The following is an 18,133-nucleotide window of genomic DNA, read 5'->3' as shown; positions in this document are numbered from 1 at the left end:
GACAATCAGGCAACTGCTGCAGGGAAAAATGGAATGAGGCAGTTTTGCTCTGGACCAATAAAGATCTCAAATATATTCCCTCCACTCAATGGCCTCTCTGCTCCTTTCCATAGCAAAACATCTCAAGAAATTTACGTACACTTTTTCACTTCTGATTCCCTCTCAGCTCTTTCCCGCTTCTGCCACTCTGCTGGCAATGCTGTCACAAAATTGTCAAATCCACCACTTCTGTCTTTATTATACACAACCTCAACACTCAGTATCTGACCAACTGATTCTTTCCTTGAAAGACTCTCCCTTTTTGCCATCTACTCTCCTGGTTTTCTCAGCTCAGATGTCACCTCCTGAGAGAAGTCTGCCCTGACCACTCTACATGTAACCTCTGCCAGTAGTTCTTCGCCTTATCACCTGTTTGCTACTTTACAACTATCACAACCTCTAATTATCTTGTATTTATATTTGCATATTATCATTAGCCCTCCGCACTATTTTGTTTTCAACTGTGTTTATAGTCTGCTTCCCATCATTTCATGTGAACACAGACTTGGTATGGCTCACTGCTAGAATAGTGGCTGGCACACAGTAGGCCACAACACTCTGGCACACAGTGAGGCCATTCAACACTCTGTTAAATGAACTATTGAAAACCACTATGGTTGAAAGCTCAACACTTCTCCGACATTTCAGGCAACACACTGTCCTTTGGTGGTATTTCTTTCCATTCTATTTCCCCCATCGAAATGTCCTTTGAGCTAAATTGAGCCAGATTTCAACATGAATTAAAATGCCAGGAAACAGGGTAGTACCTAAATTTTGACTTGCCTTGGATCTCATGAACTCCTTCATGGAAAATCCCTGGACTCAAGCTCCTTTCACATCATTATCAAAGTATCAGGCTCCAGGACCTTCTTACGAATAGTCCAACCTATGTTGGCTCCAATGAATTAAATTTATGCTGAGTAGAAAGACTGCAGAGGCTCTAGACTTAGGCAGAGGATCTGAGTAGATCTTCACTTCTGTTGTATGGTCCACCTAGCTTTGCTATCACGAAGTCTACAGAATATTCTAGATATATACTCTTTGCTAAAAGATATAATTTTAGAAAAATCTTCAGGGGCACCTGGGTAGCTCAGGCAGTTGAGCTCTGACCCTTGATCTCAGCTCAGGTCATGATCTCACAGTTCATGAGCTCAAGCCCCATGACAGACTCTGTGCTGACAGTGCAGACCCTGCTTGGGATTCTCTCTCCCTTTCTCTCTACCCCTCCCCTATTCTCTCTCTCTCAAAATAAATAAATAAAACTTAAAATTTTAAAAAATCTTCAACAACAGTTATCTAAGAAAGCCTTCTCAAACTTCAGACAAAATCACTTTCCTAGTGTTCTTACCTTTCCTCACAACCTCTTAATGCAATGGTCATGGCAATGTGGTCTACCTATACTCACTTCACTATTCAGGGCTGTGAAAATGTGCAAAACTAGGTAGGTATGTTTGTGCTAGAGTGAATTTATGTGTGTAACTGAATAGGTTCTAGGGATTATTTGGTAGGAATTCTCTAGTTATAGAGGAGAAAACAGATTCAGAGAGGTCAAGCAAGTTGCTCAAGGTGATATAGTTAATAACGGGGCTTATGCTAAAACCCAATTCTATCAATTCCTAGACCAGTGCTCTCCCCGGTATAATTCACTAACTCATTCAATCCTAGTTTCTTGCTCTATTCTTGAAATCACCTTGCTTAATAGAAATCTCTACATCTCTTAATGTCAGTGTGTAAGTCTACATGACTGTACATACATGTGAATGTCTACGTGTCCATCTGCAAGCATTTGCAAACCATATCATTGAGTGTTTATGTCCTTTATTCTAGGGAAACTTCTAGGTAATTACAGTTCCTTATGTTGGCACCAGCAGTGAAGTTGGAGGAAGACTTTTTTTATCAATCATTAACAGGCACATTTGGTCCTCTATCCAATCAGCTGTATTGCTAGGTCTTCAGGAAATGGGGCAAAATATTTAGGGTGGAACCAGACTCTCCCAGGGTCAAATTTGGTTCCAGGGCAATAAGAGCACCTAGCAAGAAAACTAAGGGGCTATTTAAGAAGCATGTGCTCAAGCTAACATGGATAGCATTTTGGTTTTCAGCCTAATCATTACATCCTATGATGTCAGCAAAAAAGCTAAGTATGGGGATCCTGGGTGGCTCAGTTGGTCAAGCATCCAACTTCAGCTCAGGTCATGATCAAGCCCGTTATCGGGCTCACTGTTGTCAGTGTTGAACCAGCCTCGGATCCTCTGTTCCCCTCTCTCTCTGCCCCTCCCCTACTCACTCTCTGTCTCTCTCAAATAAATAAACTCTAAAAAGAAAAAAAAAAGAGGGGCGCCTGGGTAGCTCAGTCAGTTGAGCATCCAGCTTCGGCTCAGGTCATGATCTCATGGTTCGTGGGTTCGAGCCTCGCATCAGGCTCTGTGCTGACAGCTCAGGGCCTGGAGTCTGCTTCAGATCCTGTGTCTGCCTCTCTCTCTGCCCCTCTTTTGCTCATGCTGTTTCTCTCTGTCTCAGTAATAAACATAAAAAAAATTTTAAAGAAAGAAATGTAAGTATTGCTGTAATCTAATATCCCAGAAAACCCAAAGAGAGCCCTACGATGTGTTTGTGGGCCCATTCCAAAAGATAAAAATAAAGCCAATACTCAGTAGGTGATGCTTGTCATCCCCTGTATTCTGCTTCTAGGCAGAACTGTAACTTATTTAACTCAGAGAGGCAGTTATTTCTTTAGAGAATGTGATGCATTCTTCTGTCTTATTCATGTAACTAACTTGAAAGTCCTCTCACTGATAGATGGCTTTCTTTACTGGAGGGTGCTGTCACAGTTTTGGTATTATCAACACCTAAGACTACCAAATTCATAACCCTCATAAGATGTTGTCTTCCTTTTTTAAGGTGGTACATCCAAACAGATGGGATGCTCTTGGGTTGAGAGAGGTCTGAATAAGGGTGGTAGGGTGGAATGGCACCATTTGCTGCTCTCTGATAACTGTTTATTTAAAACATGATTTTTTCGAGTGTCCAAACATTTCATCTCTAAAATTACCTAATCAGAGTTAAGGCCAAACAGTCAACCTGTAGCAGTCAAGCTGCAGCAGTTCAATACATGTAATAAATGAAGAAAACTCACAATACCTTGTGAATTATGTGGCAAAAAGCATAAACTATAACCTATCATTTCATGGAAACTTGAAAAGATAACTTGCTCAAAGTTACATTTAATAAACTTTCAAAAGGTTTTATTTTGAGGTGGGGGAGAGGGGCAGAGCAGAAGAGATAATATTTCTTTTTTTTTTTAATTTTTAACGTTTATTTATTTTTGAGAGAGAGACACACAGAGTGTGAGCTGGGGAGGTGCAGAGAGAGAAGGAGACAGAATCAGAAGCAGGCTCCACGCTCTGAGCTGTCAGCACAGAGCCTGACGCGGGGCTCGAACCCACAAACTGTGCAATATCATGATCTGAGCTGAAGTTGGCCACTTAAACGACTGAGCCACCCAGATGCCCCCAAAAGAGAGAATCTTAAGGAGGCTCCATGTTCAGCATGAACATGGGACTTGATCTCATAACCCGGGGATCAGGACTCAATCCAAAATTAAGAATCAGATGCTCAACTGACTGAGCCACCCAGGCATCCCTCAAAAGTTTAATATAGGAAGGCAAGGGCTCCTGGGTGACTCAGTTAAACATCCGACTCTTGATTTTGGCTTGGTTCATAATATCTTGGCTTTTGAGATCGAGCCCCACGTCGGGCTCTGTGCTGACAGCATGTAGCCAGCTTGGGATTCTTTCTCCCTCCCTCTCTCTGCCCTTCCCCCACTTGTGCTGTCTCTCTCAATATAAATAAATTTAAAAATATTTTAATACATGGCAGATAGAGCAAGAAGAAATAATAAGCAGCATTTGAAGGAATGGGTTGGTTAGTCTTTTCATTAACTTATTTACTAATTTTTTTTAATGTTTTATTTATTTTTGAAAGAGAAAGAGACCGCGTGACAGGGGAGGGTCAGAGAGAGAAGGAGACACAGAATCTTAAGACTCCAGGCTCTGAGCTACCTGTCAGTACAGAGCCCGACACGGGGCTTGAACCCACGAACCGTGAGCTCATGACCTGAGCAGAAGCCGGATGTTCAACTGACTGAGCCACCCAGGTGCCCCTTAACTAATTTCACTTAACTTGATTTCACCCTTTTTTCCTCCTAAGTGTAATGGATTGGTACTCAGTATTCTTTGTGCTAGGCTAACTTCTACTTGTATATATTTTAAAATCTTTTTTGATAGTATTTGATCTCCCAAAGTGCAAGTTATATGAGAAGGAACTGCATTCTTTTGCATCTCTCTCTCTAATACCTGGAAACGTAAAGACTACCCAATAAACTGTAAATCCTGACCATTTCTCTCTCTCTCTCTCTCTCTCTCTTTTTTTTCCTCCAGAACTCAGGGACAGCAGCTGCCATGTGAACAGCTGCCTGGGCTCTTCCCAAAGGTGTGAGAAGAATCAGGGATGAGATAGTGCAAGGCAGGGAATGGGCCTTTCCTGAAAAATCATTTTGCTATTCCAGAAAATCTGTACCTTAAAAGATGCCTGTATCCCCTATTCCCAGCCCAGATCTCAAATATCTTATTAAAAAAATTTTTTTAATGTTTTACTTTTGAGAGAGAGAGAGAGAGAGACTGAGTGTGGGCAGAGGAGGGGCAAAGAGAGAGGAAGACACAGAATCTGAAGCAGGCTCCAGGTCTGAGCCCACTGTGGGCTCAAACTCACAAGCTATGAGATCATGACCCGCACCAAAGTTGGATGCTTAACCAACTGAGCCAACAGGCACCCCTCAAATATCCTATTTTAAAGACATGTATGCCCTCAAGAGGCTTTCTGAAACCAACTTTTTAATTAACAGTTATTACCTAAGGCATGGCTATATAAATCAAATGCTGAGGGTGAAGAAAGAGAAGGAGACGGCACTCAACCATCTCTGTATTAAAGAAGACAATCTATGAACACTTCTCTGGGCTGAATATACTGCAGTCACCTATCTTCATAAGACCTGTGGCAGGAAGGACAGGGCTTGTATATTTAGAACCATAAACACATGTTGGAGAAGAAGTGAATTAAAAAAGAGAAGAAAGTACGGCAGTGGAATTTTAACAAGGATCATGAAGGGAAGTTGTTTAGCTGGGTACCATTCAGATTAAGAACCAGCTTCATTTTTCTGTCTGCAGAGGATCAGACAGAAGGCAAAAGGTTTACATTCATTCAAAATCAGACTGTGGCTACCAGCAGTGCCTTGGCTCTGGGAGCAAAGTGAAAGTCAACCTTGTATATTCAGAGAAAAGGTCAAAGGTCAAGTGTATTCTGAAGGACCTGAGAGTCATTCCTCTTCCCCACAGAAATGGCACTGCCTCTCCAAACTGTCACCTAACCCCCACATCCAAGTTTCACACTGGATCCTTTCTAACAGGCAAAGATGAGACTGGAAAAAGAGATGGAGGTAGGCATTGAGTTTTAGTTGACATTCTTAAAAGCAGGTGGGGCTTAGTAGTAGCTAAAGCCTCAAGGAAATGGAATATTCTCTCCTTGGGCAGATCTATGTCTTCTCTGAAAATCAGTTTGCTAATCTCTACAGACATGCTGGATGGAATATTGATGCAATCTTCATTTCTAATGGGTCCTCTTTCTTTTTTTTTTTATTTGAGAGAGTAAGCGAATGAGCACATGAGTGGGGGAAGGGCAGAGGAAAAGAGAGAATCTTAAGTGGGCTCCACACTCAGTGTAGAGCCCATCATGGGGCTCAATCCCAGACCCTGAGATCATGACCTAAGCTGAAACCAAGAGTCAGATGCTCAACTGACTGAGCCACCCAGGCGCCCCTGATAGGTCTTCTTTTGAGAATGGTTATTAGAATTTTATTTATTTTGAATGCAGACAGTAAAATACTTAAGTTGCACAGATTTATAGTGAAAAGTGCTGACAGAGTGTACCTGCTTGAGATTCTCTCTCCCCCTCTATGTCCCTCCCTGCTCTCTTTCTCTCTTAAAATAAATAAATAAACTTTAAAAAAAGGTGATAGCTATTACTAAATTACCCTCCATAGTGGTTACTCCATTTTGCGCTTCCTCCCACACTGTGAGAACACCTGTCCCCTCTCAGCTGCTAGGTTGCTTAACCTTTAAGTTTCTCTGCTCTGCCCTCCTTTCCTTCCCCTACCCATTCTGTCCGTCTGTCAAGAGGTTTATGGTTTCGGCAGTTTCCCTTTACATATAAGCAATCCCCTAGATGCGACTGCTGCACTGCTAGAAAAATAAAACTTGACACTTTTAGAGAAACTGGGGGTTCCCAGGTAGAATAATGGGGGGAAACCCTTTAAAAACTACAGTCTGTTTAGAGGACTGAGATTGGCAAGTAAGTGGATAGATTCTTGGGATGTGGCCTATACTATAAATTATATATCCTCACATGACATGCATGGTTTCATTCCCTTGATTGTGCTTTCTAAAGTTCATATGGTAACAATTTGTGTGAAGGGGAAAAACCCTCTTATTAAAAACTAAAAAGATCCCAGGGCCCCTGGCTGGCTCAGTTGGTTAAATGCCAGAGTTCTGCTCAGGTCATGATCTCGTGAGTTCAAGCCCCATTTTGGGCTCTGTGCTAATAGCTGAGAGCCTGGAGCCTGCTTCAGATTCTGTGTCTTCCTCTCTCTCTGCCTCTACCCAACTCACAGTCTGTCTCTGTATCTCTCTCAAAAATAAACATTTAAAAAATTTTTAAAAACCAGATTCTGATAGCATTTGGGGGTTTTGGTCACTTGATATTAATGTAAAGTAATTCAATCAGATTGTTTTCCTCCTAACAGTTGATATCCCCCCTTGAGTCAAAGGCAGGTGTCAATAATAGTGAATTTAAGTCATTCTGGAGTCTAGAGTAGTCTGTATAGGGTGGATGTTATTTGGATATAGTGCTATGCATTGTAGGGTTGTGGGCAATTTTAAGGACACTATTTCTCAGGAATTTGGGACAAGGAAAACTGGGAGATTAAGGGGGTGAAGGGATGCCAGAGATCAATGTGATGTAATTAAAAAAATTTCCCTGGGCATGTTTCTTCTTCCTTCCTTCATGGCATGGTGACTGTTTCCTGAATGCAGAATTTAAGCTAATACCCTGTCCTATTGAAGTCATGCAAAGAGAGTAAATGGATGTTTGTGGGTTAGTTTGCAGACCTGTCATTCACATTACATTTCTATGGAACAATGATGAATTCCAAACAACCAACTTATGAATGGATTTTTGAAATACCACCCATTTAAAAATTTGAAACTGCCCATTCTGAATTTAAACTTACCTGAATACCAGGATGTGAGAGACTCTAAGTAGGGTAGAAATAAAAATTAAATGGTCAAATATACAAGGTCATAAAAGAGATGTTCTCTAAAATTTCGACACTATGGTTGACATCAGTTAGCACAGAAAGCTGTCCTAGAAACAGTTTGTAAAAATGTTCACAAAGCAAAGTAGGAATTTGAAACCGTAAGGATGAGAACGTACTACAACAGTTAGTCATCAGAAGATGTGGGTCAACATGGAATGGTAGAAAAATTTATTCTATTTATTACTCTTTATGGAATTTGGCTGATGAAAAGATCCTCTATTATAAATATTCTAAAATTTCTGGTGGAGAAAGATGACTCATTCATTAGGTCTTTATCACTGATAGTTTATGCCACCTAGTTCTTAATGTTCAAATTCTTTATTAGTCAAAAATTTCTAATTAGATTCAAAAGAACCTATGTATTTAGAACAGGGTACCTAAAAGAGAAAAATCCTACCTGATCCATTTGATGGATACATTCTCCTATGTAATTTTTTTTTTTTTTTTAGAGAGAGTAGGCATGCAGGAGTGCAGGGGAGGGGCAGAGGGAGAAAGAGAGAATCTTAAAGCAGGTTCTATGCTCAGTGCAGAGCCCAATGTGGGGCTGGATCCCATGACCCAGATATCATGACCTGAACCAAAATCAAGAGTTGGACGCTTAAGCAACTGAGCCACCCATGTACCTCTCCTGTGTAAGTTTTTTTAAACTTTAGTTTATGGGTATAGTATATAGATAAGGCTCTTTAAAGTTTGATTAGTGTGAACCAACTCCTAACAACTGTCTACCCCATGTGAAGCTGGGGTATTGGAGAAATAACACCAAATGAGTGTTTATTCTGTTATTAATATCATTTCTGACAAGTTACTTAATTTCTCCAGTGCTTAGTTTCTACAGCTGTAGAGTGATAGATTTGACCAGATGATATAATTTCTAGATATAAAAAGGGAGGTTCAGATCTGAAGCACAAACTCAGCAGAATTATGTAAGGCCTCCCAAATAAGCTCTTGGTATTCTTACAGCGAGATTTCCATTTAAATATCTATGCCTAATGTTCCCTATTTAATATAAATTCTTTCATAATAAAGCAAAGCATCATCTCCTAAATTATCCATTTCATTCATTTGGAGTTTGTATGCCTTTAAAGGGGCATTCTTGCTCAAATATCCTTAGCTAAAGAAAAACAAATATTGCAATTGCAGCATCACTGGGAATGGAGTGCTTAGATTTACAGATGTGCTCCACCTAAACGCCCAGTTACCTAGCAGATGAGACCTAAAAGAACTGCCAACATAGATGGATGTTAATTTTGAAGCTTAGGCAGAACTGAAAATACACTGACAGATGAAGCCCATTAAGTAGCCTCTGAAACAGGGGCTCCCAGGAGGTGGGAAGACATGCCACATTGAAATACCATTATCCCTGTGGCTAGAGGGCACAGTTCTACAGAGAATCACTAGGTTTTTCCTTCTCTTTCAATCATAATATCACTCAGTTTGTAAAGTGTTTTCACACTTGCTTCCTCATTTTTATTTGTTTCTGATCTTCACATTACCCTTGTGAAATAGGTAGATGAGAATTACTTTATTATTACCATCTTACAAAGAAAACCAAAACACGGATCACTTATGTGACTTGTCCAAAGTGAGATTTGTTGATCTTCCATCTCATCTGTCTCATGAACACACGCATTATCACTTCAGAGAACTGACTGGCATTATGCTGAACATACTTCATATAATTTCCTCGTTTTTCCTTTTGAATTTGCTGGCTCTCTGTATCTGCTGATCTTTGCCAACACTGTCTTCCTGATTAAAGTGAAATCAGGGACTGTTTCTTCCTCTGTAATTTCATGTGCAGTGCCCAGTACTTTGGCCACTGGCCTCTGAAGTCAAGAACTATCATTTTCATATGGACTTAACCAAGACTTAGGAAAGTAATTTAGAAAAATCAAGTAGGACTTATAGACCTTAATTTAATAGGCAATGATAAGAGACCATTAAAAATGAAATAGGAACCAGTGTCTGAATTGGAGTAGGTCAACTTGGAGCCAAGTGAAGTTAGTTCCAGATGACAGCCAGAATCCATCTGTGTCTCAACACTTCCACAGTTGTTTTAAGTCACCATCATCTTTCATTTGGATTTTTGCAATAGCTTTCTAACAGGTTATGCTGGTTTGACCCTTGCCTCCATTGTCTGTTTCTAACACAGCAGTCTAGTGATCCTTTAAAACAAACTCAACCATCACTTCTCTGATCAAAACCTTGCAATAGATCCCTATTCAATAAGAATAAAAACCAAAGTCCTTAAACTAGCCTCCAAGTTTCCTGATATAGGTCCATTTCCTTTAGAAATTTCCTTGTCTCCTACTACAGTGCCCTGTGCTTACTCCATTCCAGTCTCACTGGCCTCCTTGCTTTTCCTCTAAAACTGTAATACGTCAGATACACTCCTTCTGCCTCAGGACCCATGTCACTCCTTTTTAGCTGTCACCCCCCCCAGGTCACTGCTTCCCCAGGCCTGTGCTTAGCTAACCCCTCACCTCCTACAAGCCTTGGCTTACTTCTCGTTTTTTCAACGAAACCAGCCTGTATTGCAGGTTGCCCAGCCACTGCCCAGTCCCCCCGCCAAACTGCTCCCTTACCTTGCTCTGCCCTTTTTTTTTAAAAGTAGCATTTACCCCCTTCTAACACACCATAAAGTTTACTGTATTTACTGTTGTCTGTTTCCCTGTCTCCCCTCAAACCTCCCTCTCCCTTGCTTGTTCTCTTGCTCAAATGCATCCAACTGATATATCCAAAGTACTGAAGCAGCCTGGTACAGAATAGGTATCATTTAAAAATATTTGCCTTCTGAAAGAATGAAATTGAGGAGTGCATGAAGCTGGGTGGTCTTTCCTTCTTCTGTCTCTCTCCTTTCCCCAAACGGCTTTCAAAATAGTTGACTTAGACTCTAGGCAGACAGAGTTGCAGCAGTCATTAAGACAAATTATGGTATTTCATGTCCTTCCTTGGACTTTGGAGCCAATTTTTTTAAAGGAAGAAACTTTCAACAGTGTTACGCCCTCCATCATTATTATTACAGGGTAAAAAATGATAAACAAGATATGGTCTACTCCTTCACTGTGATCCTACATTAGTCAAGGCCTCGTGGGGATTTACTCCATATCTCTTACTAGTATCTCTATCCTCATTTATTCTTGGCATGTTTTGTGTCCACACCCTAAACCTATGGACAGATCAATGGGGCATCATTAGAAGTTTAGTATCAGCTGGGTAGAGATAAGGTTTTGTCAGGTAAAACGAAGGCAGGATGAAGTTTTCTCGGTTGGGGCGCCTGGGTGGCTCAGTCGGTTAAGCATCCGGCTTCGGCTCAGGTCATGATCTCACGGTTTGTGGGTTTGAGCCCCGCATCAGGTTCTGTGCTGACTGCCAGCTCAGAGCCTGGAGGCTTCTTCGGATTCTGTTTCCCTCTCTCTCTGACCATCCCCTGATTGCACTGCCTCTCTCTTTCTCTCAAAAATAGATAAAAAGCATTGAAAAAAATTTAAGAATAAAAAAATTAAAAAAAAATTTTTCTCAGTTGTCTTTACATTGTTTCTTTCTGGTTTTATAGCTTTTTTAGCAGGGATCTCCCAATGTAAGTTCTATGAAGTGATGAGGGCTGCATCAGAGACTTTTCCCGCCACCACCTCCATAACTCCTGGGAATAAAGAAGAGAGAAAACTACGAGTATTGATGATTTTTATAGCCTTTGAAACAAGGTACAGAATAAATAGGAGGTAGACAAGAACAGAAAGAAAAAGAAGCATTTTTAGCCCCAACATAAGTGGGTCTTCCAGGATTTTTTTGGGAGGTTGAGAAGTTACATGGAGTTTATGCTAGAAAATCACTCCATTTCTTAGGGGAAAAAAAGCAGCTTCTCTATAAAGAAGGTCCCAGAAATGCATGGAGTTTGACACTATTAATAAGCTTTTACTTCCGCACAAGTGAGCCAGCAGCCAGATGTATGGACAGAATGAGCTGTATTTGTGTGGTAGGGGATTCTAGCAATTGCATGTACAGGCAGAACATTTAAATACTAAGAATCATTACAGGGAGGACAACAACCAAGAGCATATTTTCATTGGCACTGTTTTTAGGAAGTGGCTCTCCCTGAAATGGCCAGGACTCAATTTCTGTAGATTTCAGGTTAGGTTACACTCCGTTCCAACAAGAGAAATATAAATATAAGATAAGTAATAACAAGATGCATATGAGCCATTTGCCCCAAGTTTGCCTTTTGACCCAAAAGCAATGTCAATTCACCTTTGTTCCTCCTAATCCCCCACTATAACCAAGAGGAGCATGGGAAAGGTTATTTTCTAATCACACAGCGCGTCGGTCTAAGCACAAGGGGAGAGACCCGGAGAAGGTGCTGGTGAAAGACAAGTTCAGAACTGCTGTGCACCCACCCCTCTTCTTCCCCTGAAGCAATGCCAAGAATCATTCCTACTTGATCATGGCAAATCTCAAATACCAGAGAAGATGATTTATTGGGAAGAGGCTGCAAAGGAGGTTAGGGCAGAGCTCATGATGCCCACCACTCCTGACTCTGAGTCTGAACTGGAAATTCAGTCTATTGCCTCTGTATTTGGCTGGGCCTAGTAGTCTGGGGAGCCAGAAGATCTTTAAGTCAGAGGGTCAATCTCTTCCCTCTTTCAACTTCTCTCTTCTACCTCTTCCACTCCTCTCTCACCTTTTATACACAGATGAGAACCTAGAGAAGAGGCAGAAATGGAGCATTGTGGTCAAATTTCCGATTGCTGTCACCCTGTTGTTAAGTGGAGTCGCAATTATAGTGTTTGTCATTTTTGAAGTCCCATGCCCTGTAAGTCTGTTGATGTACGAGGTACCTGGACTTGATCATAAGGACTTTCTTCTGTTCCAAAGGCAGGCTGGCATAATGAAAAAAGCATGGACTTTGGAGTTTAGATAGACCTGCCACTCATGCTCACTAGCTGAGTGGCTTTGAGAAAGTTGCTTGACTTTTCCAATGTCAGTTGGCTCATCTGTAAAATAGGACTAGTGATATTTGCCTCTCGTGGCATTTTTAATTAAGATCCTGTGTGAAAGGCACCTGGCACATAGGAGGTGCTTGCTAAATGAGTTCCTTTCCTCTGTTGTACTTAGACATTCTCTTGGGAGGACAGATCCAATGGGACCAAATATTTTCTTTAAAAAAGAGGATTTTCTTTAAATGGCCTGACAGGAGGTTTGGAAGATAATAACCAAATGCATAGTATCCACCTGAAATTAATACTATTTTCTTCCTTCAGAGTCAATGCCAGGGAGCCAGAGAGCTATGCCAATGCCAGAGGTTGTGCAAAAGGCAAAGGAAGGAAGGTCAGGAACCTGGAGCAGCTGCATCCCAGCTTGACACTCAGTCCAAGAAGGAAAGTAGTCTCTGTATGGTTTATGTCATTTGCTTGGAGAAAATGAGGTTAATATATCTGTGCTGGGAGATAAGAGCTGCTTCAGTTATGAAGCAATTCTCTTTTAATGACTGCTGGAAATAGGTAGGTATTTGTACTACTCTTGTGTTTTCTTACATCAGCCTAGCCATAGGACACCTGGGTGGATCAGTTGGTGAAGCGTCCAACTTTATCTCAGGTTATGATCTCGCAGTTTGTGAGTCTGAGCCTTGTGTCAGGGTCTATTCTGACAGCTCAGAGCCTAGAGCCTGCTTCAGATTCTGTCTCCCTCTCTTTCTGCCCCTCCCCCACTCACACTCTGTCTCTCAAAAATAAATAAATGTTAAAAATTTAAAAAGAAAACATCAGCCCACCCATAACATAATAGGGTACTTATTGAAAATACATTATTTCTGAGCCTCAGATACAATCAATCAAAATGTTTCTGTCTCTCAAAAATAAATAAATGTTCTGTCTCTCTCAAAAATAAATAAGCACTAAAAATTAAAAAAAAAAGAAAATACATTATTCTGAGCCTCAGATACAATTAATCAGAATGTCTATACTGGGGCCAGAAATCTTTTATGATTTTTTTAAATATATTTTTTAATGTTTCTTTCTTTTTGAGAGAGAGAGGGAAATACAGAATCTGAAGCAGGCTCAAGGCTGTCAGCACAGAGCCTAATGGGGGGCTGAAACTTGCAAGTAGTGAGATCATGACCTAAGCCAAAGTAGGAAGCTCAACCCACTGAGCCACCTAGGCACCCTTTACTTTTAAGATTTTTTTTTAAACATTCTTTTTTTTTTTTTTAATGTTTTTATTTATTATTGAGACAGAGAGAAACAGAGCATGAATGGGGGAGAAGTAGAGAGAGAGGGAGGCACAGAATCGGAAGCAAGCTTCAGGCTCTGAGCTGTCAGCACAGAACCCAACATGGGGCTCAAACCCACAAACCATGAGCTCATGACCTGAGCCGAAGTCAGACACCCAACTGAGTCACCAAGGCGCCCCAACTTTTAAGATTTTTAATAAGCTCTCTAAGTAGAGCTGGATTATAAAGCTTGTATCTAATTTTGTATTTAAAAAAATTTTTTTAATGTTTATTTATTTTTGAGAGAAAGGGAGATGAACAGAGTGTGAGCTAGGGAGGGGCAGAAAGAAAAAAGAGACACAGAATCCAAAGCAGGCTCCAGGCTCTGAGCTGTTAGCACAGAGCCAGACACAGGGCTTGAACTCACAAACTGTGAAATCATGACCTGAGCCAAAGTTGGATGCTTAACCAACTAAGCCACTGAGGGGCCCCTAATTTTGTATTTTTAAAATACGTATTCTTTTTCTTTAAAAAGGGTACCCTCAAATTTTAAGAGTTCAGAACCCACAGCTCCTAGGTAACACTTAGTTAGTTACCTAACAACAAAGTTTAGGAAGCAGTGCACTGAAAAGTTTGACTACTTAGGAAAGCAGCTTCTTTCCTCCTGGCCCTTGGGTTTCCTGAAAGCATCATAAACTCATATTGTCCTTTGGGGTCTAAAACAGACAAGACACCATTGTTTCAGCATGGCTGCTTTAAAGCCAGTTTCCCTGCCAGAAGTGGACTCAGCCTTTCAATACTAGAAAGTGATGTGTGTCTTCTCTACAACATCCACAATCCTCGCTAAAATGAGGTCTCTGATACTTGTAAAATTAAAGATGGGGCACCAGGGTGGCTCAGTCAGTTAAGCATCCAACTCTTGACTTCAGGTCAGGTCATGGCTCATGCTCACTCTTTCTCTCTCTCTGCCTCTCCCCTGCTCATTCTCTTTCTTTTTCCCAAAATAAATTTAAAAACTAAAAAAAAAAAAAAAAAAAAAAAAATCCAGCACAGTATACTAGAAGCTGAATAAGTTCTGGAGATCTAACACACAGCATAGTGATTATTGTCAACAATACTGTATTATATACTACTTCAAAATTGCTAAGAGACTAAATCCTAAATGTCCTCACCACAAAAAGAACCAATAATCATATGACATGATAGAACTGTTACAATGGTAATCATATTGCAATATATAAACGTATGTAGTCAACACATTGTACACAAATTTACACAGTGTTATGTGTAAATTATATTTCAATCTTTAAAATTCAAGCACAGAAGGGGCACCCGGGTTGCTCAGTCAGTTGAGCATCTGACTTTGGTTTGGGTCATGACTCACAGTTCAAGCCCCTCATTGGACTCTGTGCTGACAGCTTAGAGCCTAGAGCCTGCTTTAGATTCTGTCTTGTCTCTCTCTGCTCCTCCCCGGCTTGTACTCTGTCTCTGTCTCTCAAAAATAAATAAAACATTTAAAAAAATAAATAAAATAAAATTCAAGCACAACATTCTTTCCACCCAGGCATGGTATCAGGAATATTTCTTATGACAGTGCTTCACATACCCAATGCCAACTTATCTGTCATCTCTGGTGACATTTTAATAGGTTAATATTTTCTATAATCTGGTTTCTGCTATATTGGGTAATAAGCTAATGTAAATTAGCATGATTTAATCAGATGGATGTATGTTAAGTTCTTTACTCCAATCTGCATTATTATTTAACTGAGCACTGGAAGAAATAGGCCTGAAGGGTAATAAAAAGTCTAGTCCAGAGTTAAAGGTAACCATGCAGTAACAACATGGATTGAATTTCTCTGATCAACAAAATAAGCTACTAAATGATAAAGGAATTAATAAAAAGAATAAGTAATTTTATAGACATTACCTCATTTGAGCCTCACACAAATTGAGAGGTGTCTAAAGCAGGTATCAACATTTCATTGATACTTAAACTGAGGCTCAAAGGGGTTATGTGACACAGAACTGGCAGAAACAGAACTAAAATCCAGGTCTTTTATTCCTATACTGAAATTTTACTGAAAACCTTGTCAAGTTCCCTACCTTTAAGAGGTTCATAGTCTATATTCATAATAGGTAAGCATCTAGAAAGTACACAGAAAATCAGATGGGACATGGAATCAGATATACTGAGAGTGGAATAGGATTAGTAAAAAATATTTGGTCCACAGAAACTCAGATCTGTCTCTTTTCAAATACAGTGAGGTTGTGTGGGTCTCATTCAAGAAATGAAGTGGAATCCCTATACATCTGGGATCCAAAGTAGATGCATATCCAGGGCCTTCTCCATTCAAGGCAAACAGGTGAAGCAGGGGTGGATGGGCTCTTTGCTAGAGGGTGATAGGGTCCAACCAATTGTAGGTTCTCATGCATAGTGCACCTTGTTGTTATTTTCTCAGTGTAAATACAATTTCTTTTTCTAGAATTACTGGGTAACAAAGAGGGGAAATGATGTGTACTTGGAATTAAATGGGTTTTGTATTAATCCATTTCTTTGTTGGTATTTGAAGAAATACCCATTTGCATCCTTCTTTATCTCTCATATTTCCTTTCAATCTCTAGATTGGATGAGATATTCCCAACGCATCAAGCCCAAAGAAGGCTGCAGAAATCACTGTTATTCATGAGACATAACTTGTGAAAAGTTCTTCTCTGCTTCACACATTGAATGGAGGATACCACACTGTCTTCTCCCTATTATTAACCAATGTCAGCAGGTTCTTGTGAATTTTACACTAGTATCTTCAACCGGGACATTACAAACAAACAGTAATGCCAGGCCAACGAAGAAGGAGCCCGGGCTTAGCAGTCACTCTCATGCCATTGCTACTGACTTAGCCACAAGCCTCTGAGATTCACTTTGTCCATCCACAAAAAAATGGTTATCTTTTTATCCCATCCAATGAGATCAAAAAGTCTTCCCTCCAAGCACTATGAATGGACCTATTGCTCTCTATGACAAAATGTTTAAACGTAGCCTCCAAGGAAGTAGGCAAAGCAGCCACTAGTGTGGCACAGTTTACCAACTTCTCTGTTATCCTCACAGGTCATTTCATGCTCATTGGCTCTCAACCAGCTTAGGGTGGGGGGTTCCTGTGTTCCCAGGCTGATGTTCATAGGGGTATGATTTAACCTCTGCCACTACATGTAGCTATCCACACACTGGTGAAGGAAACAGGAACCTGAACATTCTAGAAGTACTCCTTCTAAGTCATCCCCAGGGGGCTCAGGGACTGCATACAAATAGGATACACATGAGGTCTCCTGATAATCCACAACTCTTCTAAATGAGCCTGACACTACATCCCACACTGTAATGGTGAGCTGAGTATATTTTGAACAAGGATTCTAGAACAAAACAATTATGACGATCTTTCTTACAAAAGCATACCTCTGAGAAGGTGGGACCTGCTCAAGTAAGAGTCTGTAAGGAAGCATGACCAGCTGATGCTAAAAGGAACGGGATAAAAAAAAAAAAAGAACACCAGGAAGGATAAAACTTGTTTTGCTTTTATTAAAAGAGTCTTGAAACCATTCCATTTCATTTTGGTGAAATGTACCCGTTTTTTAAAAATGTTTTTTATTTATTTTTTGAGAGACAGAGAGAGAGAGAGAGAGCGCGTAAGCAGGGGAGGGTCGGAAAGAATCTGAAGCAGGCTCCAGGCTCTGAGCTAGCTATCAGCACAGAGCCTGACGTGGGGCTTGAACCCACAAACCATTGTATTAATCCATTTCTTTGTTGGTATTTGAAGAAATGCCCATTTGCATCCTTCTTTATCTCTCATATTTCTCTCATGAGATCATGACCTGAGCTGAAGTCAGATGCTCACAGACTGAGCCACCCAGTGCCCCAGAAACGTACCTGTTTCTAAGTAATTCTGCTTTCTTAGTTCTCTGGTAAAAACCATACACAAATTGTATCCTTTCACTTAAATACCATCCAAAAAAGTGATTCTCAAAACAATACAACAAAGGAAAATATCGTGCCCAAGCCCAGATTTAAGATTAAGCTGATCCTGGAAGAGATGGAACAGATACAAAGCATGGAAGATGATAGTTTTGCAAATACAGTAGGTAGAGAGGATAGAGCACTGGGGCTGCCATTTGGATAAGTGAGTATATTATTTGCATCCCACCACTGATTCACAACATTGCCTCCAGTTTATTCTGCCATCTGTGGCTCAGTCTAACCATGAGATGCATGAGATGTTGGGGGTGGGTGGCTAGGGGTGGAGGAAGCTTGCTCCTTCCCAAGACCACCAGGGAGAATGACTTAAAACGTTCTATATTTAGAAGCTCTTAGTCTAGGACTGATGCCTACATTCATCCTCACCCTTCCCAGACTCACCCATGGCAGAATGTCCTTTAACCCAGAAACGTGAGGTTCTCCAGGAGATGAA

The 18,133-nt window shown here is 40.6% G+C and overlaps 2 protein-coding genes across 2 annotated transcripts in view; one reads left to right on the top strand and one right to left on the bottom strand.

Moving 5' to 3' along the window:
* ACACA (acetyl-CoA carboxylase alpha) overlaps window positions 1-18,133 on the bottom strand; it is a 279,134-nt gene that overhangs the window by 244,079 nt on the left and 16,922 nt on the right. The gene's annotated exons all lie outside the window — the stretch shown is intronic.
* C17H17orf78 (chromosome 17 C17orf78 homolog) lies at window positions 2,119-16,814 on the top strand. The gene is given in 9 exon segments (XM_029928738.1): window positions 2,119-2,174; window positions 4,477-4,499; window positions 4,502-4,532; window positions 5,233-5,318; window positions 5,321-5,533; window positions 11,022-11,146; window positions 12,153-12,275; window positions 12,724-12,853; window positions 16,711-16,814. Coding segments are annotated over 9 exon segments (891 nt in total).

Source organism: Suricata suricatta, chromosome 17 (assembly GCF_006229205.1).
Source record: "Suricata suricatta isolate VVHF042 chromosome 17, meerkat_22Aug2017_6uvM2_HiC, whole genome shotgun sequence".
Classification (NCBI taxonomy): Eukaryota; Metazoa; Chordata; class Mammalia; order Carnivora; family Herpestidae; genus Suricata; species Suricata suricatta.
Note: the sequence above shows the minus strand (reverse complement) of the source record. Positions and strands in the feature narration are given on the sequence as shown.